General features: G+C 63.9%; 1 protein-coding gene across 8 annotated transcripts in view; it reads left to right on the top strand.

The window, feature by feature from the left end:
• Window positions 1–20,826, top strand: part of TBC1D22A (TBC1 domain family member 22A) — a gene marked incomplete at its 5' end in the record, with an annotated part of 97,805 nt that overhangs the window by 42,788 nt on the left and 34,191 nt on the right. For 7 of the 8 annotated variants that reach the window (XM_084254508.1, XM_084254502.1, XM_084254506.1 and 4 more), the window contains 2 exons: window positions 4,736–4,850; window positions 19,152–19,261. The exons of the other annotated variant lie outside the window; for it this stretch is intronic. In XM_084254508.1, the coding sequence (XP_084110634.1) occupies window positions 4,736–4,850; window positions 19,152–19,261 (225 nt within the window). The remainder of the gene's footprint in view (window positions 1–4,735; window positions 4,851–19,151; window positions 19,262–20,826) is intronic. 8 annotated transcript variants of the gene reach the window in all.

Raw genomic sequence — 20,826 nt, 5'->3', positions numbered from 1 at the left:
GATGCTTTTCCAGTTACCCGCGGAGAAGCGACCCTCATTACGTGGACACGGAAGACGACGGGACGTGCCAGCTTTTACCGCGCGTCATTTATGCGCGCGGCGGCGGCTGGCTGCTGAGCGCCGGGGCCCTGGGATGGGCGTGATGTGCAGGCCGGTCACGGGGGAGCGCAGACCTGCCCATGCCGGCCGCCTCCCTGCCAGTGGGCGTGTAGCTGGCCCCCCAAGTGCGGCCCGTCTGGGGAGAGGTGCGGGGGAGGGCGACGGCCCTTTTGTGGGAGCGAGGCCGGCTGCTGTCCACCAGAGACCCCGCTGAGTCGCGTGGGCTTTCGCCCTTGCACGGCTGCGCCTTCTGCCCGCGGGAGCTGCTCCTGGAGAGTCGGCAGGCTTGGGCTTGGTGTGGGCACGCCGCGGGCCACGTGGGAGGTGGCCCCTGGAGGGGCCTGGCTGTGGGCTGCAGACCCTGCTAAGCGATGTGTCCCTTGTTGGCGGAGGTCGCTGTGTTTGGGCCTCCCGGCCATTTGTTGACCTCACATGAAATGCTTTTGCGCACAGTCAGGCCCGCACACGGCACAGACAAGGCAGGAAACTGAGCTGGATCGGCGGGCAGCCTGGGCCGGCCTGCGGCCCCTCGTGCTCAGCCCGGCTGAGGTGGTGGCGGCTGTTTTCGTCACTGCTATGGACACAGAAGGGTCTGCAGAAGGGACTCTTGGCTGTGACCCTGCCCTCGCCCCTGAGGAGGGGACCCTTGGGACGGCAGTGGAGCCCCCACCCAGGGCCCCAGGGATGGCCGCGGCGGGTGCCCTGAGCTGAGGCTGGCGGGTGCCGGCGCTGACCCTCAGTGGCTCTCCCGGTGCCCTGGCTGGGGCCCGCAGCCTCAGTGATGAGCAGCGTTCTCACCTGGGACGCAGCACGGCCAGGCACGCGCTCGCTCCCAGCTCCTCCCCCTGGACGTGTTTCCCTCTCAGACAGGTGCCCCGGGCCCTGGCCGGTGGGAACCAGGGAGCCGGCTCTGGGGTGCCACCAGGCTGAGACCAGCAGACGGGCGAGGCTGGGGCCTAGGACACCCAGGGGTGGTGCGCCTGCAGGTGCCGGGACAGGAAGGGCTGGTGCTCGCCTGACACACAGCGCGGAGCAGAGGACAGTGGGGGTGGGGGCCTGGCAGATGGGTCCAGCCTGACCCTCCACGCGGCTGTTCCAGCAGGACCCGGCAGGGCCTGGCTGGGTGGGACAGACAGGATGACCTTTCAGGCCGTGTGCGGGTGGCTTCCAGCTGCAGGCTCGGCGTGGTGGAAGGGGAGGCGTCTCTCAGGAGATGGGGCCGCGGGACGCTTGGGAGGGCGTTCCGGGAGAGAGGGTCAATGCAAAGGCCCTGAGCTGGACGAGGGGCGGGCGTGGGGGCAGCTCAGGCCGAGTCTGCATTTGTTTCTTGTGTCCTGGGGTGGCGGGGTGGATGGTGGATGGGTCTGCGGCTGCCCGCGCTGTCCCTGGCCTGTGGTGGGCGTGTGCGGGGATGCTGGCCAGTGCCCGGTGGGGCCAGGATGGGCTGGAGGCAGTGGAGTGGGCTGTCTGGAGGCTGCCCCGGCGGCACAGGCGTCGCTGTTCCTTGCAGACTCCGGGGCTGGCCCGGCTGCTGGTCCTCAGTGCCTGCGTGATGCCCGGGCCAGCCTCTGGGACGGCGCCGCTGCCCGTCAGCTGGCAGCCTGGCTGGAAGCCGTCTGTTTTATTCCTGAGCTACCTGCCCCTTTATTTACATGTTTTTGGGATTAAAGTCTTAAAAATACCACATTCAGGCTATTTGGAGAGATTAAGTGGAGTTAAATCTAAACACCCTGCCTGGCCGGCAGCTCTCCGTGCTGGTGGGTGATCCGCACTCTGAGCCGAGCCGCATCTGCGGCTGTGTGTGGGCGCCGAGCAGAGCCCTGCCCAGCGGCCAGCCGTGGCGCCAGGGCCCAGAGGCAGTTACGAGGCTGTCCCCGTGGAAGTGTGAGCTCGGGTGTGGGTGGGGGAGCCGACCCGCCCCTCCACACCTGTCCCACGTGGTTAGGTGGCTCTGCCGGGGCTGCCGTCCAATCCCTGCCGGCGCCCAGGCAGCTGGGTGTCCTGGCCCTGAGGCCTTCGTGCAGCCCTGGGCCTGGGGCCCATCGTGCGTCCACTCGTTTCACCTGGCCCTGATGCCTGTGTCCACTCTGGAATAGACTGGCCCGGGCAGAGCCAGGCCTCTGGTCCTCGCCTTGGGACGGGCTGGCCGGCTGCCTTGGCCTGCTGCTGCCTCTCCGGGAAATGGGACGGTGATGCTCCTGCCCCAGAGTTTCTGGGAGGCGCATGCGCATTAGCCGAGGGCGCTCGGGAGTGCCTGCGTGCGATGTTGGCTGCGGTTCTCACCCTTACTGGCAGTGCCCATGGGCCCGGGCAGGTCCAGCAGCAGGAGGTCACCCAGCGGCTCCGCCTTCCGTGGCCCCTGCCCTCCATGCCCCTCCCTGCTCTCCTGCACCCTTGGCATGTCTCTCCCGGTCCCTCTGCAGCCGGGGCCACGGCCAGAGCTGGCCAATCCCATCTCCGCCCCTTGCCTCGGCCCTGGGCCTCAGGTCCGGGACCGTGCAGCAGGCTGGGGGGGCCTGCGCCTTTGTCAGCACTTCACCCTGTTGGTGCGGAACCTGCCAGTTGTGCTACGTGTTGTTCGTGACGTCGTGCTGTGCTCACGGCTGGCGCCGTGCTGTTCCCTGCGCTGTGCTCTGTCTGCGTCAGCGCATCCTGCTGAGTCCCGCAACGTGAGCTCCTCACCAGCCCATGTCAGGGGGTGACGCCGGCCGGCTCGTCCCCGGGCACGGCTCTTCTCTGAGCACAAGCGAGAGCAGGCTCCTTGCTCGTGCCGCTCTCATGCGCTGCGGGCCCTGCCTCTCCTGCTCTGACTGCAGCTCCCTGGCCCGACGGGGAGGCTCCGGGGGCGGCCGGGCCTCTGGGCTCCTGCTGCTGGTGCAGGGCTGCCCTCCTGCTGGTGCAGGCAGCCGGCCCCGCGGCCTTGGTGGCCCGCCGGCTCCAGGACCTCCTGGGGTCCCTGAGGGGCCTTTCCTGGGAGCCCTCTCCCTGTCTCTCCTCTGGGGCTGTGGGGGCCGCCCACTGTACTGGCTCGTCTCGCGCCGCCCCAGCCCCCTGCGGCCCCCTGCGGGCTATGCGTCCGTGCCGAGAGCGCGGCAGGGCCCCTTGTCGAGCCGTTCTGGTCTTTGGTCTTGTTTAAAAATTCAGTTCTCGCAGGAAAGCTGTTGACTTAAAATGAAAATCGTGCGTGAAAACCTGCGTTTGAATGTATTTCAACAAATATTTACCGGGTGCCCCCTGGGTTACAGGTGCGTGCCGCGGTGCGCGGGGCGGCGTGGTGGCCGCGCAGGTCATTCGGAACAGCCACGGAGGGTGTCCCCTGCGGGCCAGCTTCCCCGCCAGCTGGCTGTCGGCTCTGGGCCAGGAAACTCACCCATAGGCCCGGCCCATCCTCTGTAGCTTCGGGGTGTGTGGGGGCTCAGGCTGCCAGCTCAGTGATAGTTAGGGGTGTGGGGTGGCCTGCTCGGGACAGATGGGGCTGTGCGAGGAGGCGTGTTTGGGGCCGACGTCACGCATCCTAGTTTGAGCCGCCACCATCCAGCCTGCAGTGCATTAGTGTGAGCAGGGGGACCGGAGACCCCGCCGCGGCGGCAGAGCCCCCGGCTCAGGCTGGAGCAGGTGCTGATGCCGCCCATGCGACGTGGTCAGGCTCTGTAGGGGCTGCGCCCAGCAGAAGGGACCAGAGGGGCTCTGGGTGGACCCCCCAAAGGGCCAGAATGGGGCCGTGGTCTTTTGTTTCTTAACCCCCGCTCCAGCAGGGTCTTCATCGAGGGGCTGTTGCTTGAGGACGCATGACCGCTCGGCAGCCGCGGTGGCAGGTGGTAGGGGCAGCAGCGTGGGCAGCTCCCGGGAGGCTGCAGGGCGGGGCCCGGCTGGGAGGAAGGACAGACGGAAGGGTCTGTGCCGTGGGCGCAGGGTGCTGACTGTGGGAGACGGGCTGGGCGCCTGGCAGTTGTGCGCGTGTGTGAGTGTGCGCCACGTGGGCCCGGGCGCAGGGCGGGCTTGTGCTCGGTGACACACGTCCCGTGAGTACTATGGGGGGGCTGTGGGTGGTGGCCCCACAGCTGCACGTGAATGTTTTCGGAGCGAGGAGAGGCTGAGTGCTCCCACGTTTCCGGCCTGGGCAGCTGCGGGCTCTGTGGTTTGTGCAGGCAGAGCGCGGAGCGGGTCTTCTGGACGCGATGGCTTTGGAGTGACGAACACGAAGTCTCGGTGCCGTCTGGGTGAATTCGGAGCATCCGTTCTCGCGCCACCTGCCCCGCCCCTTTCCATCCAAGTGTCCACAATCCCTACTCCTCGGTCATCCTGGTGTATCGTCCTCCATCGCTGATGCCCGGGGCTTTGCCAGCCTGCCCAGCCCCTGAGCAGCCCGTGGACCGGGCCTGGGCAGCGGAGAGCCTCTTTTCCTGAGAGCCGGCTCGTGTGAGCCCAGGGGTTGGTGAAACACGGCCTATTGATCCAGTCAATAAAAAAAATGAAGATATGTGGAACTTCATGGAAAAGACCAGGCAGCGGTTGGTGTGTGTGTCTGTGCTCTCGTGGCAGCGCCGGCGCGTGCTGCGTGCCTGCTCAGCGGCGCCTTCCCTGTGACGCGCTGGGTGTCTGTGGTCTGTCTCACCAGTGTTCCGTTTTCTTTCAGATTTTCGAAAGGATATTATTTATCTGGGCCATCCGTCACCCTGCCAGCGGGTACGTCCAGGGGATAAATGACCTTGTCACTCCTTTCTTTGTGGTCTTCATTTGCGAGCACATAGGTAAGCATTGCACGTGCCTTTCCTCACGAGGTAGACGCGGCCCCGGTGGCCTTGCCATGGCACGGCGTGGTGCGAGCAGAGCTGGAGGCTGCTGTGGCGTGTGGCTGTGACCCTGGCCCCAGCCCAGCCTCCTCGTGGCCATGCCCATGCCGGCGGCTGGGCAGGCGAGGTCCCGGCTTAGCAGCGTCTCCCTCCCACCCCCGAGCGAAGCACAGTGTGCTGGGGAGGCAGCAGAGCCGAGGGGAGCCGGGGCGGAGCCACTGGGCGTGCGGCTCGCACTGAGGTCAAACCTTCTTTCACGCTGTTTGTGCTGCGCTCCCCGCCTTCCCCCCCTGACGTGCTGGGGCGTCTCGGGCCTGCAGAGGCCCGCACTGTCCCTGGCGGGCGGGCGGGTCACCACGCTCTGTCTCTGGCGGGCGCTGGCTTCCTTGCGTGGCGCTGCCCCAGTCGGCTGTGCCGTAGCTTCACGCGCTGTGAACACGCTTCACGCTCTTTAAGAATTCTAGCAAGGGGAGCTGCTTCCTGACTCGTCTGTGAGCACAAACTGGACATGAACGGAAGGCCCGATGGAGCCTCAGTTGCTCCATTTTTATTCAAAACGGATTTCAGTTTGTCTCCTGCGGGGCCATCTGTGTTCACGGCTGGGTCCTCCCCACCCCCGGGCCTGGCTCCTGCCATCTGGGCGGCTTCTGGGCCGACGCCCGCGGTGCGGGCGGCCACTTGGAGAGTCTCCTGCAGCCGCTTGCGCTCAGTCTCGCAGTCTCAGGCGGCCGGCCCATCGCTAGGCAACTAACGAGAACGGCCTCGCGCCCTGTCAGCCTGAGCGGGGAGCCCGCTGAGCCTCGGGTTCTGCCTCTTCCTCCCTCATTTGACAGATAATGAAACTGCTCTTAATGACCCGAGAACAGTAGGACCTCTGTCAGCAGACCTCGGAGCTGTTAATTGAAAGAAGAAGTTCAACTGAGATGTGATTAGAGAATTGATATTCCATGTTAAATAGACCATTTAATTAATGTGGTAAATAAGTTTGTCTTAACTGCTTTACCACCAACGTACGTTGTAAGGACCCAAGCGATGCTTAACGCGTCCGCCTGCGTCACCAGCCAGCCAGGACGGAGGACACGGCCGTGGAGTAATTGTGCAGAAACAGTGGAGAAAGCAGCCTGTGTCTTCTTCAAGTGGGGGCTCCGTGGGCCCCGGCAGGCCCTCCTGGCGCTCCTGCAGCCCCCCGCGCGTGCACATGCCCACCCCCACCCGCCCACGCGTGCACACACAGGGAGACGCGTGCACTGTGGATGCACCCTGGGGCTCAGAAGCGTTGGTGTGAGTGGCCCCGCTGTGTTCTGGCTGTTGACCTTGTGATTAATAACCAGTGGTTGTCTTTGGCGCCTGGTTTCAGACGTGCGGGTGGGCTGGGCGCTGAGTCCTTGCCTCCAGCTCGGGTGACCTTGGGCACGCGGGCGCCCCGTGTGTCTAGTCCGCCAGGCCGCTCCTGCTGTCTCGGCAGGCGTCTGCCTCCTGCCCCCCTTCCCGACCCTCCCGTCCCCCTCCAGTGCATAGCGCTGGGGAGAGGAGCCGGCAGCGTGTCCGCGGGTGTTGGCGAGGGCTCCGGGCCTCCGTGGGCACAGGCCCGTGAGGGGCGGCCTGTTCTGCCTTCGGGAGCTTGTGGTTGTCACGGAAGACAGGCTTTATACAAGTAATTAAGAATTGCAGTACATTAGATACTCGTGTTATCAAGAGGACGCAGGGGCTTCGAGCACAGGCCAAGTGTGGGGTTGGGTGCTGGGGCCAGGCCCGGGGTCCACCGCAGCACTCGAGGCCCCGGAGTGCAGGTGTACGGGGCCGCCCGCCCCCTGAGGGCCTCGTGGCTCCCGGGGGCCAAGCCTGTCTGCTCCTTGGGTTTTCGTGGCCTTTCTAGCTGAGCTCAGGAAGCAGCTCCCCTTACCTGCAGGTGAAGCAGCCCCGGGGTGTGGGGTTCCGGCGGGAACCCCGGGCGGTGGAGGGGAATCCTCTTACCCGCGTGTTGTCTTCCTGTCCTCCCGGGCATTTATGTCATGCATCAGATTCCGTTTCATGCTTTTTTTCCCGTTTAACCTTAGAACATCAGCTTTCCCCGACGTTAAGAAATCTTTGTGAAGATCGTTTCTACCTCCTGCACGTCATGTTCTGTTGAGATAATGCAGCATAATTCATGAAACCATGCCGCAGTGGCTTTTTCTAGCCCCCCCAAGGCACGTTGTAATTTTTAAGTAAAGCCTGTATCTCCAGCAGTGACTGTCATATTCCTTTCAAGAATGTTAAATTGGATTTAAAATTAAGAGCCATTAGTCTATCACCTTGAATCACACAATTTACGCAGACAATTCTATTTTGGTTTAATTCAATATTTTTAGCGTGTCAAGAAATAAAGACGCTCTCCCACCTCCTTGATGCTCTTTGGGGTGCACATGGTTCCGACCGGCCCAAAGGCTGGCTCGGGGTGGTTGCCCGACCGCGGGCCGGCGTCACAGGGAGGCGAGGGCTGGTTCAGGCCGGCTTCACGGTCAGCCGGTGTCAGCCCATATTGACCGGGTTTTCCCTGCCATTTTCTCTCCATCCCTCTGGAGAGCAGAGGTGGGAGGGCCTGGGGTAGAGAACGAATTTAATAACGTCGTAGCGTGTTCTGAACGCGAAGGACGTTGGCTTCTACATTCCTGTTTGTGAGTCAGAATCTCCCAGCGCAGGCTGTTGTCGGCACGACCCCGGCGCGCAGAAGGCGTGTTAGGGCGTGGTTGGGCCGTGTGGGGCGCCGGAGCGGTAGCCAGAGTGGGACCAGCGAGGGGTGAGCCGCCTGCCCCCCCCCGCCAGGTGCAGGTGGCCGCAGCAGCGCGCTGGCCGGGCCCTGTGGTGCCGCGCTGCTCGCCTCTCCGCTGTCACGGTGTCATTGGGTCTTGAGTGACTGAGGCGAAGAAGAGCGGTCTGGCTTCTCGTCGAGTGACTGCAGTTTGCATGTCTGTCGTCTTAACCGTCCTTGCTTCCGCTTGCGTTTGCCTCGCCGCACTTTGTCTTTTCCCTGTTAAATAAACCGGGAACCTTCTGCGTGGCTCCAGCGCGGGTTCTCATCCAGCGGGGCCCTGGGGCCGCAGGAAGTTGCACGCATTATGCAGGTGAAGCGTGGGGCGTCTGCGTAGGGGGCTACCCACGGCAGCCCCCTGCACGGGGGGCGTGGGGAGTGGCGGGCTCCGGGGTGCGTGAGCGTGTGGGCTGCGACCTGGTGCAGCGTGGTGGGACAGTGCGGGCGCCATCCCTGCGTAGCAGCCTCTCAATGAACTCGCTCTTCTTTTGAACAACGTTTTGATGTTGAAGTAATTGATGATGATGGGCTCATTGTTAAAAAAATGGGGAAATTCAGTCAAGTGTGGCTCCATACCCCAAGAGCATCCTGGGAAATTCTGCTGATTTCCTTCTGGCCTTTTGTCTCTGCTCTTTTGGACGTGGTGGTAATTATGTTACGCAGGTACATTTTAATACCGCCTTGTGTTTAATAGCTCAGCCTTTTCCAAAACCATTGAACGTTTTGCAAGTGGCTTTTAAAACGTTTTGCAAGTGGCTTTTTCACAATAGCGCATCAGAAAGCTGGACGGAACAGCCAGGAGCGAGAGAGACTGAGCACGCGGAGAACTAGCCAGACGCTCTGCCCTTGACCCAGTGCCCACCCAGCAGCGGCAGTAGCGGCCACACTCGGGCGGAAATCATGCAGCGCTCCCTGGTCGCGGTGATGTTAGGTTAGTTACCACTGACAGAGGGAAATGGGAAGCAGTTGACAAGCATGTTGAGATTTTAGATCACAGCCCTAAATAAGGAAAGAAGAGATTACAGGCAAAATTAGAACCACAGCACACCAGAAGTTGTGGAATGCGGCTATGGCAGTGCCTGGAGGGAATTGCATAGTGTAAGCAATTTCAATTTCAGAAACCAGAAAAAGAAGAGCCAACTAAAGCCAAAAGAAGCATGAAAGAAATCAAGACTGGAGCAGAAATAAATGAAGTAGCGAATAGAAAAAGGACTGAGAAGATCAGAAAAATCAAACTTGATTCTTCAAAAATGCCAGCAAGTTTTCCAAACCTGCAGCTGGACAGGGAGAGCGGGGCGCGGAGAATGTGCGTGCGTGCCCGGCCGGCGGCTCAGCCATCGTGCGCGGTTTCAGGATGAGCCGCGTTAGGGAATTCCATGGGTGATGCCCCAGACTGGGCCGTGCAGATGAAAAGGGGCTGCTCCCCAAACACTGAAGTCACCAAAACTGACGACGGTAGTTTATTCCGTGCTGGATTGGCTAAGCTCTAGGGCTCAGTGGTTTGGTCAAACACCAATTTAGGTATTGCCGTGAGGGCAGACTTTAGATGGAACATTTAAGCCAGTGGCCGTTGAATAAGGCAGATTTTCCTCCACAATGTGTGTGGGCCACCTCTCATCAGGGGAAGGCCCCAAGAATAGATGGAGATTTCCTGAAGAAGAGATTCTCGCTAAGACACACAGCCCTGTGTAGGTGTCCAGCCTGCTGGCCTGTCCTGTAAGTTCAGACTGGCCAGTGCCCGTCATGGCATAACCCAATTTCCACATTCTCCCTCTCTCAGTATGTAGACGTGGATACACGCTGAGGTTGTCTGTGTGTGCATGCAGTTGAAGCAAGTCAATCCGTGCACGAGACAGCGTGTATAAGACCCCGAGTTACTCATTTCAAAAATTCTCACAAAGAAAAGCCTAGGACCAGGTAATGTCACCGGTGAATTCTACCAGACACCTAACAAGGAATTACCACCCCTCCTTCCCTGTTGCTTCCAAGAACAGGAGAGGAGGGAGGGGTGCCTTCCAGCTCATTCCATAAGGCCCGTGTTGTCCTGATACCAAAATGAGACAGAGACATCACAAGGAAAGAAAACCACAGGCCGGTGTGCCTTGCGAAGAGAGATGTGACCAACAACCCTCAACAAAATACTCACAGAGCAGCATATTAAAAGGATTATGCGTCGTGACAAATAGGATTCACTCCAGGAAAACGAGGTTGGTTGAGCGTATGAAAATCAATCAGTGTAATACACTATGTTAACAGAATAAAGGACAAAATCCGCATAATCACCTCAGTCGACACAGAAAAATCGTTGGACAAAGCTCACCCCGTCATGGTGCGAGAGTCCAGGCGCCTCTTGTCCAGGGGGAGCCATCCACGAAAGCTCACAGTTAGCTTCGCGGCGGACACGCAGAGCTTTCTCCCCTGAGGGCAGGAGCCAGACGAGGTGTCTGCCCTCAGCGCGTCGCGCCAGCATCTTCCCAGCGCGCCGGGGCCGCAACCAGGAGATGCCGTGGCGGCGTGCGGGGTGGCCCGGGCCCGGTGTGTGCGCAGAAAACCCAGAGGCGTGACCGAAGCTCTCTGGGCGCTGATCAGCGAGTCTGGCCCGGTGGCGGGAGACCAGAGCAAGACCCGGCTTCTGAGCGGGCAGTGCCCTGTCCAGCGCCGCCATCAGACCCAGGACTCCCGCAGCCCCCGCCCGCCCGACCCAGCTGTGGGCTGTGCATCTGGCGCTTGGGCTTCCGGGCACGGGAGGGGAGTGGGTAACGCTGCTCTGCTCTCCAAGGCCCAGGTTCCGCTTTGGTTTTGAAAAACAGGATAAAGTCCACCGGTCTTGCAGCTGCCACGTGTGTGGGCCCCTCGGGCCGTCCTGTAACTCGCCGACGCCTGACGGATCAGCCGTTTCCGTGTCTTAAACGTTTTGCCAGCTCACCACGCGGTGTCATCGTCACGTGTCAGCTATTCCCGACGGCGGCAAAAATGTCACAAATATGTGACCGGAGGGGGAAGGCCCTGGGCCGGCGAGGGTGGGTGGGCAATCCACTAGATGCGGGTTCGGGGGAGCCACGTTGCAGCGGCGCCCCATCTTTCCGTGGTCCCGTGTTCTCCCTGAGTCTCCCAGCGCCGCGTTGTGCTCAGGAAGCCCTGGGAGGCCCGGGGTGCTTTGTTGGAGTCCTTGTTCTTTCCCAGCCTTTCACGGAACACAGCAGAGAGTTTGAAATTTGTTATTTTCTGCCTGACGACGGAGGGGGAGGCGCAGGCGCAGGCGGTGCGACGGCGAGAGGACGGCGTCGTCTTCAGCCGCGCGGCCGATGGGCGTGCTGGACTCGGGGCCAGCGAGTGAACCCCAGCCCCGCGGCGGAGGACAGCAGGAGGACGGTGCAGCTGGCCGCCCGGCAGGAAGGGCCCGGCTCGTGTCTGTGGGGGGACGCAGCCGAGGAGGGGCTGGGAGCAGCGAAGACCCGCTCGGTTGTCCAGCTGCCGGCGTCAGCCTGTGGGCGACGCGCCTCGGCCGCAGACGCCTCTGAAGGTCGCGGGCGCAGCGATCTCAAAGGGCTGCTTTGGAGGCCGGCGCCAGAGCCAGGGCGGCTCCACCACTGGAGACAAGTGGGAAAAAAATCTGATCTTATTTGGCTAAGAAGTGCGGCTTAGCGAAAACGCGGGCTTGGTTTCCAAAGGCCCCGGCTCCCGCACGGCTGCTTGTGTCGGGGCTTCCGGCCTCTCACGGGGATTAGAGAGGCTGTTCGGCTGCGTCCTCCGCGGCTCAGCGGCGCGTCGCCACCAGATGCCGACTGTGCCTCGGTGGGAGAATGAGGCAGCTCCACGGAGGCTGCGGCCCGCATCCCTGTGTGCGCGCCCCTGCGGCTCGGGCGCCTGGGCCTGGCTCTGGCGCTTGCAGCACATGGCAATTAGCGGGCGGTGCTGGCTCCCGGCCCGGCTGCCACGCGGGGCCGCCCCACCGCGCCGCGCCCGACAGCCTCTCCGTGGCTTGGCGGTTCTAAATAGATCTGTGTCCCGTGTAGAGAGGAAAATCAATTTAATTACTTATGAAACTTTTCCTTAAGGGTGAATGAATTATGAGGAAGAAATGAAGTCCCTGTCATCAGTAACTTCATTTCAGGGTTGAATACGAGAGAAATTAATTTCGCTGTGAGATGCGGGTTGGCGGACGGCGAGCTCGGGCGCGAGGGCACGCAGGTGCGCTCACCTGGAACGCAGGCTGGGCCCGCCCGGCCGCTGCTGGGCCCCCAGGGCGTGCGTGAGCGGCAGCCGGGAGCGGTGGGAGGGAGTGGTGTGGGAGGTGGCCGGGGCCTTGGCGGGGCCAGCCCCGAGTGTGATGGGGCAGGAGGGCGCGGTGTGCTCCGAGTCCGTGCGGTCGCCCGTGCGCTCCTGCCCTGTCACCAGGCCTGTCTACCCACACGCCCGGCCAGGGCCAGCCACAGGTAGGCGCGGCTTGGGTGCATCTCACTGAGTGGGCACAGGAGCCGCGGGACCTGTCCCCTGCCCAGGCCTGCACGCCCGGCCGCCAGGGCGACGGACAAGGCAGCGGGTGGCAGGGCTGAGCGCAGCACCAGCGGCTCCCAGCACTGGCTCTGCATGACCCCCGGCCGCCCTCCGCCTGCCCCTGTCCCGTAAGCGCTGCCCGCCTGCCAGCATGTGCGAGTCCGGCTTTTTAGCGTGTCCACGGGGTGGGCCGTGGCTGCGACTCCAGAACCTTTTCCACCTCAGGAGGAAGCCCTGTGTCTGTCAGGCGCCAGCCCCCACCGCCTGCGGCCCCGGAGCCACCGGTGCCTGCCGCTCCTCAGGCCCTGCCGGACTGGACGTCTCAGGGACACCGCTGTGTGCCACGCGGCCGTGGGCATGGCTGGGAGGCCCAGGTCTGTCCTCGTGGCGCCGCCGCTGTGGTGGTGTCTCCCTGAGGTCCCCTGGGCCCGCCGCGACAGACAAGGGCCCGCGTGTTCCACGCACGGGTCTTCTCTTTGTGTGTGGCGAGGCCTCCGTTGACGCAGCCGGATCCGTGCGAAGCCTCCCAGGCTAGAGTCCCTTTCGCTGGCGTTGGGGCCCGTGCACTCGCCACACTTCTGCCTTTTAAATGAACTTCTCTTGCCCGAGGTCACAATGTGGAGAACGTGGTGGTTTGGCTCTTGCTCTCGCCAGGGCTTCTGGAACCCTGGCCCCGGGGGATGGCCTGGCCGGCCGTGAGGGAGGGCGCCCGCTGTGTGCCCCAGCATAAGCGAGGTGCTGGGAGCCCCGTGTTGTCTGGGAGACACACCTTTCGGGGGGCTGCGGGCCTGGGGCGGTTTTTTCAACAACTGCTGTAACTCCCTTCTCCTTGGGGTGCAAGAAGACAGACCTGTGAAACAAGGGGACGTTCCAGAAATACAGGAAAGACAGGCTTGTTCCTGCTTGTCTGCGAGACCAGTCACATGTGACCGGTCAGTCAGGCCCCCTCTGAGCTGTCCTGGACCCCTCTCTGCCCAGGCGGGGTGGCCCCTCCCTGGAGGCTGGGGTGCTGTACCTCTCCCCGCCAGGCCCTGCGGACTGCTTGTCCCCCGGCCCCTGCCAGGGAGTCTTGGGCCCCTCTTGGGGACACTGTGTTGGGGGTCACGCCCTCAGCCTTTCAGGCCTATGCACCCTCAGGAAAGGCCGACGTTAACTCAGACGTGCACAGCTGCGGTGCAGGGGTCACAGAACAGCACCGGGAGAAGCAGAGCGCGCACCCTCCTCGCCGTTCCGCGAGCCCAGGCGCTGCGCGGCGAGGCGCAGGGTCCCGTGGCTGTGCCCCCACGTCGGGCGGCTGCGGGAAGGGGCCCGGGCCCGGCCGTGTCCTGCATCCTAGCGCTCCTCTCCCGCGAAGTCCCCGAGAGAGGGTCTCTGGGCTGTGCCTGCGCAGACCCCTGCGGGCCCTGTGGACCCGGCACCCCCGAGACCCCCTGGAGACCACCAGGCGCGTCACACGGCCCGAGAGTCCCTCCAGCCGCCGGGGCACGACGGCGCCCCCGAGGGACGTGTCCGTCTTCCTGGAACGCCAGGGGGTTTCCCGGCATCTGTGGGAGCGAAGGGGTTATCCGCATAGGGTTCTACTGAACCGCAGAATGTTATTTATAACCTGTGTCAAGAGCAATTAAACTGATTGATGATTAAGAAAGTTTAATAGTTGAATAATAAGATGCAGCTCTTGACAGCTATTTTTTCTCATTTTGGAAGCAGACTCCGTGGGTCTAATGCGCGCGTGAAGGATGGGGTGGGGTGTGTTGTGGTGTGATTACGCGGTGCGCTGCGGCGCTCAGCCTCGCGTTCCACGGTAGGTTACTTGTAAAAAATTAAAGTATCAATTGTGGCTTTCTGATTTATTGAAGTGGTTTGTTAATTTTGACTTATCCGAAGCAGGGTTAATGAGCACGTATCGAGAGATTGCACTGGAAGTACTGGAAGTGTTGAACGGAATAGGAAAGGCCGACAAAAGAAACGGATGGCGCCGAGACCGGCTCTTGCGTGCACGTGGACAAGCCGCGTTTGCTGCCCGGTGTGTCCAGAGGGCGCGGGTGCACGTCCTCCGAGCGCCGGTCTCTGACCCGCGCCTGTGCTGTGGAAAGCGAGCGTATGGTTGAAAACGTCTTTTTGGCACAAGCATTGGGGATGCAAAGGAGGAAACACAAGGGACTAGTTGAAAAAAAGCGGCCTTCACCAGCACTGCGAATGCAAATTGAGCCAATAACGCGGTTTATTCTTGTCTATCAAATTAGCAGAGATGAAGCAAGATGGTGGCGCCCGTCAGGTGGGGCGCGGCCGGCGCCTGCGCTCCCGGGTGGAGCCGGCTCTGGGGGCGCTGGCGCTCTGCGCGCGGGCGCCCTGGCCTCCAAGGCTGCCCGCGCCTTTGTTGGGGGGCGCCTGGCTCCAGACGTCTGGCCCGGAGCGCAGTCTCATGGGAAGTCCCCTGCGAGTGCCGGGGCTGCGCGGGGACTTGTGTGGGGTCCCCCAGCCCCCCTTGTTCTTGGGATGTTTTCTGACGCCCAAAGAATCTGCTGATTATTAAGCTAACGTAGGGCCAGGCAGGGAGCCTCTCATCGGGACGGGACTCTTGGTTCGAGCACATCTGCGGAAACCAGCAGGCGGACGCTCGGCCAGGTGAGCATCACCTGCGCGGCCACCTTGGCGCGAAGTTCAGCGTTAACAGGCAGTAGATGGGCCGTTTCCATCCGCAGCGACAACAGCCCCCCAGGCAACAGCCCCTGCGCTCTCCCCCGGCTCTGCCGTGCACCCACCCACATCCCCACCAGGCGCGCCCCCCCCACATCCCTCCAGACTCGCCCACCGTCCCTGACTCTGACCCCAGATGAAGTGAGCCTTGCCGCGGGGAGGGGCCGCGCGGGCCTCTGGGTCTCTTTCGCTGCTGGGACTTGAGTCATTTTTACCTTGTCTCGCCCCGCCCCGCCCCGCCCCGCGAGGCGACAGCCGTGGGCACAACCCCTCGGCGCTCTCGGCTGCTTTACTGAGACCCGCGCACGTGGCGTCCCCCAAGTCTGCACGTCGGACTCCGAACCCCAGAAGCTTAGGACGCGGTATTGCCTGCGGGTGGGGTCTTCCCCAGGCGCCGAGGGCAGTGACGGGGCTCTGGGGCGGGCGGGGTCCTCGTGGAGGGGAGACGAGGACGCAGACGCGCCCAGAAGCTGCCCGTGAGCGCGGCCGAGACCCATCTGCAGTCCAGGCCTGAGTGCCGGGCACCGTGACGGCGGCCGCAGTGGGGTGCGGACACGGTCCCTTGGGGGACACTGCGCCTGCACAAGCCGCTGTGGGCGCATTGCTTTTCCTTCTGTAGTTTCCTGTGGTCCCCGAATTCTCCCCAAGAGGCACGCGTTGTAGTGGCGCGCTGCCCCGAAGACCCCGCCTGCCTCCGTCAGGAGCCGCCGTGAGCAGACAGCGGTCGCGAGCGGGGCTGGAGTGTCCAGCGGGCCTGCTGCTGCCCGCGGCCTGCCTGCCCCTCGCCGTGCAGTGCCGGCCCAGGCCTGGAGGGGGATGCCCAGCCATTTTCCACACAGTTCGGTGACTGGAGCCCTGGTGACTAGACGTCTGGTGCCCGGCCCCTGCGTTCTGCGACCTTTTCCCCAGGACTCGGTGCCTGACCCTGTGCCCAGGCCTCCGGAGGGCCCGGCCAGGGCACGGGCGGGCAGCAGAGGGGACGGCCACACATGTGTTGTCCCGCTCACACGGGCGCCGTGTGCCCGGCCAGCTCGCTGGTCAGCCTGGGGAGGGAGAGAGCCGCCCAGGCCTGTGGGTGCCATCGGGTCTGGGGCTCAGTGTCCGTGTGTCTCCCCCAGAAGCTGCCGGCTCCTTCGCTGTGGGTGCGGCCGTGGCTGGGCCGGGAGGGGCGCCGCGTGCTGGCCTCTGCCCCCGCGGCCGGCTTTCCCATGGGGGTGGGCCTCCCCATCACGGCACCGGCTGGAGCTGCCACGCGGGTTCGGCGCGCCCATGGGCTCAAGTCCGGCGGGGGCTGGAGAAAGCTCGGCTGCGCAGAAATTACGCATGGAAAGCCGTGGGGCCCGGCTCCCCCGGAGTCTGCTCGCTCCGGCTCCGGCTGCTCTTCGTGGGGGACCTCGGCCTTCCCAGGGGCCGCCCGCACCTTCTTGCGCTGCGGGGCGAGGCTGCGGTCACCGTGGCCTGTGGTATGTCCGGTGTCCCCCGGGCTGCCTCACTTTCTGCTTTTTCACGTGAACTGTGGCCCCCCGTGTGCCGCTGCCCCCCGCCCTGCCTGTCCTCCCGGGCCTGCCCACCCGGGCCCTCCGCCCACCACGTCCTGCCCGTCCGCCCGCTTCATGCCTTTGGTGCGGCGCCCAGGCTGGCCGGCTCCTCTGTCTCCCCTTGGTTGCTTGTCAGTGATTTGAGTGAGGGAGCACTCTGCTGATTGATTGAAAGACTCGCTTACCCTTTGAGGAATTATTTTTGACTTAATTAGATAAAGGGAGTAAATCAATTTGACGGATTGATTCGTGATCAGTTTGCACGCCTGGGTCTCCACCGCTCGGGAGAGCAGACTCACTTTCCGCTCGTGGCCGCTGAGCCCTGGCGGCTGCCAGCATCTCCCCGCCGGACAGCGGGCTTCAGGAGCAGGGCGTGGCCACTCCTTCCCACGGGGAAGCCGGGCCTCCTTCGGTGCAGCCTCGCGTCCGGGCTGCGGGGGCTTGAGGGACCTGTGCTCCTGGGAGGCATCAGCCCGGAGCCTGGCGCTGGGGCCTCACCGTGGCCTCCCGGGCTCTCCCCTCAGCCACAGCAGTGTCCCCCAGCCCTGCCTTCGGGTGCTGTCCACCCTCCTCAGTGGCCTTCTCGTCACTGCCCGGTCCTGCTGTCCTCCAGTTTCGGCTCCAGTGCCGCCTCTCCCCTGCCGAGGCCTCTCCAGAGGCCGGGCCCTCCGAGGCTGCCCATGCCTGCCCCCACGCTCACCCACCACCCACTGCCCCCCGCAGACGTGCCTGGGAGTTGCCTCTGCGGGAGCTACGTGTGTGCACAGGTGCTGATGAGGGTGGACGCGCGGAGCCCGGGGAGCCGGCGAGGCTCAGCGTGAGTGGGCGGGGAGGGGAGGTGGGGGTGGGCCCTTAGTCCCTCCCTCTGGGCCTCACGCTGCTGCTTCCTTCGGCTTCGCCTCCCTCCCACCCCACCATGCCCTGCACGTATCGGTGCTGGATGTGTGTTAATCGAATCCATCAGTATTTCAACAAATAACGTTCCTATTAACAAAAACTCCTACTCACAGCGTTATTAAAATACCAAAGATCCAGCCAAGTCAGATGAGAGTCTACATTTTTTCTGCAAAAATGGCATGAAAACAAGGACCCAAAGATCCAGAAATTTCCCTTCACACGTCCCCGGGACCTGAGCCAGCGTGGCTGCCCTCCGGATGCTGTCGGGGGTGGTGAGGGCCACGGCGTCGGGGGCTGCTCACCCACACTGTCCTGTCCCCCGAGCCTCCGCCCGGCCGTGTCTTTGTGGGGTTGGAGCCCCTGATTGGGGTGTGCTCGGGGTGCTGCTTGTGAGAGAGCTTGGGCCCCCAGCTCGGGCCGTAGGTTGGCGGGTGTGAGCCGGTCACGCGTCCCCCTGGCCGCCGCGCAGGCCCCAGCCCCGCCACAGAAGCCAGAGCCGGGATTGCGGTGTCATCCGTAACCTTGGAGCGAACAGTATTTATTTTAGTATTAAACATTCCTCCTGCTAAAAGCAACTTGATCATAACATCGGTTGATTTTGCTGAGCCCAGGAGTTCTGTGAATTTATAGTCCTGAGCTGTGAGCCACCCTCCCCGGGCCGGGCTCCCCCTGTGCCTCGGGGCCGCCCTGTAGCCAGCGCTGGCGTCCTGGGGGCCAGGCGTGGGGCTGCAGACGTCAAGCCCCCGAGGCGGGTGGTGCGGAGGGCGAGGCCGTGGAGCCTCCCGCCGCCTCTGACACGAGAACGTTCCCGACGCCCGCCAAGGCCTGATGGCGTGAGGCTGGCTGCGGGGTTTGGCGCGGGTGATGGCGGCGTCCTGACATCTGCCCCGCCCCATCTCTGCTCCCTGCCGGGGCGGCAGCCTTCGTGCCTTGCGGGGCTGGCCAGACCCACGGCGCTGCGGAGGCCGCGGGGACCCTCAGCTACAAAGCGGGGTTTGTGGGCGCCTGCTCCCCCGCCCACGGCCAGGCTGGATCACCGGGGGCATGTGGCCAGGGCTGGCTTTGCCAGGGCTCCCTGCTGGTGCCGGGCATGCCTCAGCTGCACGCTCCTGGCCCCCCTTTTTTGCACCCTGACTCCACAGGGGCACGGGGTGATTTTAATAGAGCACCTGCGTCTCGCCCCTTCGCGCTTCCTGCTCCGTTCAGGCAAGAATGGCCCTTGCTGGACGTTTGCCTTTGGAGAGAGGCCGTGTCCGTTGGATACAAAACGAACGTAAACGAAATTAAAGAAAATGGGGAACAGTTTTCCCAGCGCATTCGTGATTGCGGTACAGGGTGATAGCGACTTTCTGCTTTGGGTTTAAGAATCTAAAATTGGCTTTTTCAAGTGTCTGAGAGGCCATTTCAATTAGGCATCTGTTGTGTATTTTAAAGCTTTTTAAGTTACTTTTCTCATTAGGCGTTTTGTACTGGGAGGAAATGACTCTGAGCTCTGCTGCCTGTTGTGCTCCTCTTCCCGGGGTGTCTGAGCCAAGCGCGGGGACGCTGACCTTGGAAGCCGGGGCTCAGAGGCGGCCTCAGCCCTTGCGGGCCCCGTGAGGACGCCCGCCTGTGGCCGGGTGTTGCCGGCTGGAGCGTGAGTGCCCGCGGGGCCACGAGCTGCCATTTGTTCATCGTGAGGATTAGCGGGCACGGACCCTGACCTCGCCTGACGGCAGCGGGTTGGCGCGCGAGCCTCCCGTGGCAGCGACCCGTGTCACCCCGGGAGAGCAGGAAGGCGGCGCGGGCGCCCTGACTGTCCCTCATGCTAACTGTGCTGTCTCTTCCCCGCCGGCGCAGAGGACGACGACGTGGACGCTGCCGACGTCTCCCGCGTGCCCGCGGAGGTGCTGCGCAACGTGGAGGCCGACACGTTCTGGTGCATGAGCAGGCTGCTGGACGGCATCCAGGTGAGCGCCCGCGTGGGCCGGGCCCCCGGGGCGCGTGTGGACAGGGCGCCGGCGCCGTGTGAGCGCGCAGCCTCCTGGGCGCAGTCGGGGCCTGCGAGGGCCGGCGCGGGGCCGGGGCGGGTGTCTGCAGTTGCTGTCTGTCCCCCCCCCCCACGCCTTTCCCCCGGCACGCTGCCCCCGGTCCGGGGCGGGACCCGGTGGTGTGGTGCTGGCAGCCGAGGCTGAGACGTGCGGGAACCTGCCCCTCCAGGGCGTCCGATTCAGGGCTGCGCCTCATCTGTGGGCTCCCCTGCTGGACACAGCGTGCCTGGTGCCAGCGGGAAGCGCCAGGAGGAGGCCTGCCTGGTGTGGGCCGAAGCGGGCCCGGGAGAGGGCGGCAGCCCGAGTGGGCTCCGTGTGGGCGCGTCCTGCGGCCCCGCGGGCCTGGCTCATTCTGGCCCTCGCCGGTGGGCGTCCGCCGCGGGCTTCACAGGGCGTGGCCTCAGGAGGGAGGCGCTGAGGTTCAGCCCGAACAATGAGCCGAGCTGGTTGTGTGGAAGGCTCGTTGGGCAAGGCCCGGCGGGCTGCGTGGCTGGGGGCCCCCCGGGGTGTCGCAGGGACGTGTGCCGCCGCGGGCGTGTGCGGGCCCAGCTCAGCTCACCCTGCCCCTGGCGTTCTTGACTGTCCCGTGTTTATTGTTTTACCCAAATCTTAAGACTCTTCAGTCTCTTGGAAGAAAGATTGAACCATGACGTGAAACTGGGGGTTGCAAATGCCGTTTCTCCGACCACGGCGCCTGCGGTCACGCGGGATCACCGCGTGCCCCGACGGGGCCAACTCCTGTGTGCGCTGGCCCCAGCCGGGTTTGCTGTGCCGGGGGCCGTCCTGACACGGCGGGGGTGTGTCTGCACACGGGGCCCCGGCGGCCGTCCAGGAGCTGACACGCTCACGATGGCCTCCCCTTCACCCCCAGCCGTGGGTGCTGGGGCCATGTGGGGGGCTCCCTGGGCTTCTCGCAGTCAGCGTCGCACACTCTGTCGCTCAGCTCCCCCGGCCTGCGCTCTGCGTGCGTCCGGCCCGTGCCTGTCTCTGCCCGTGGACGTCAGGCACCTGGGCGTGTCGGGCGGGTGGCTTGAGCGCCAACCCCTGTGGGTCTTCACGGTGTCCGTGCCCACGTGCGGCGGGTGGCCTCTGCTCCCGGGAGCGACGGGCAAGCCTGCGCCTGTGCGGTGGGGGATGTTACCCCCGGCTCAGATGTTGGCTTTGGCGCTCGGGTGTTATCGGCAGCACCTGCCTCGGTGGTTTTCCTCCGCCGCAGCTGACGGTCCTGTCCATTTCCCAGCTGCCCGGAGGGAAGGACGCTGCCTAGTGCTCACGTCCTGGCCGAGGGGCGCTTGTTTGGGGTCGAGCAGCAGCTCCCAGCTCACGGGCTCACCTCGCGTGTCCTCGAGAGGCCCGGCTCCGGCGCACTCCCAGCCGCCTTCCCGGCGCTTCCCGGGCCGCGAGGTGGCGCCGGACGGAAGCTGTGGGTATCTGGAGGGAGGGTGAGGGCGTTTCAGAGTGAGGGCAAGACTGGAAGTCCGGGG

This window comes from Talpa europaea, assembly GCF_964194135.1.
Source record: "Talpa europaea genome assembly, chromosome: 15".
Taxonomy (NCBI): Eukaryota; Metazoa; Chordata; class Mammalia; order Eulipotyphla; family Talpidae; genus Talpa; species Talpa europaea.
The sequence above is the reverse complement of the archived record's forward strand: the minus strand, read 5'-3'. Positions and strand labels throughout refer to the sequence as shown.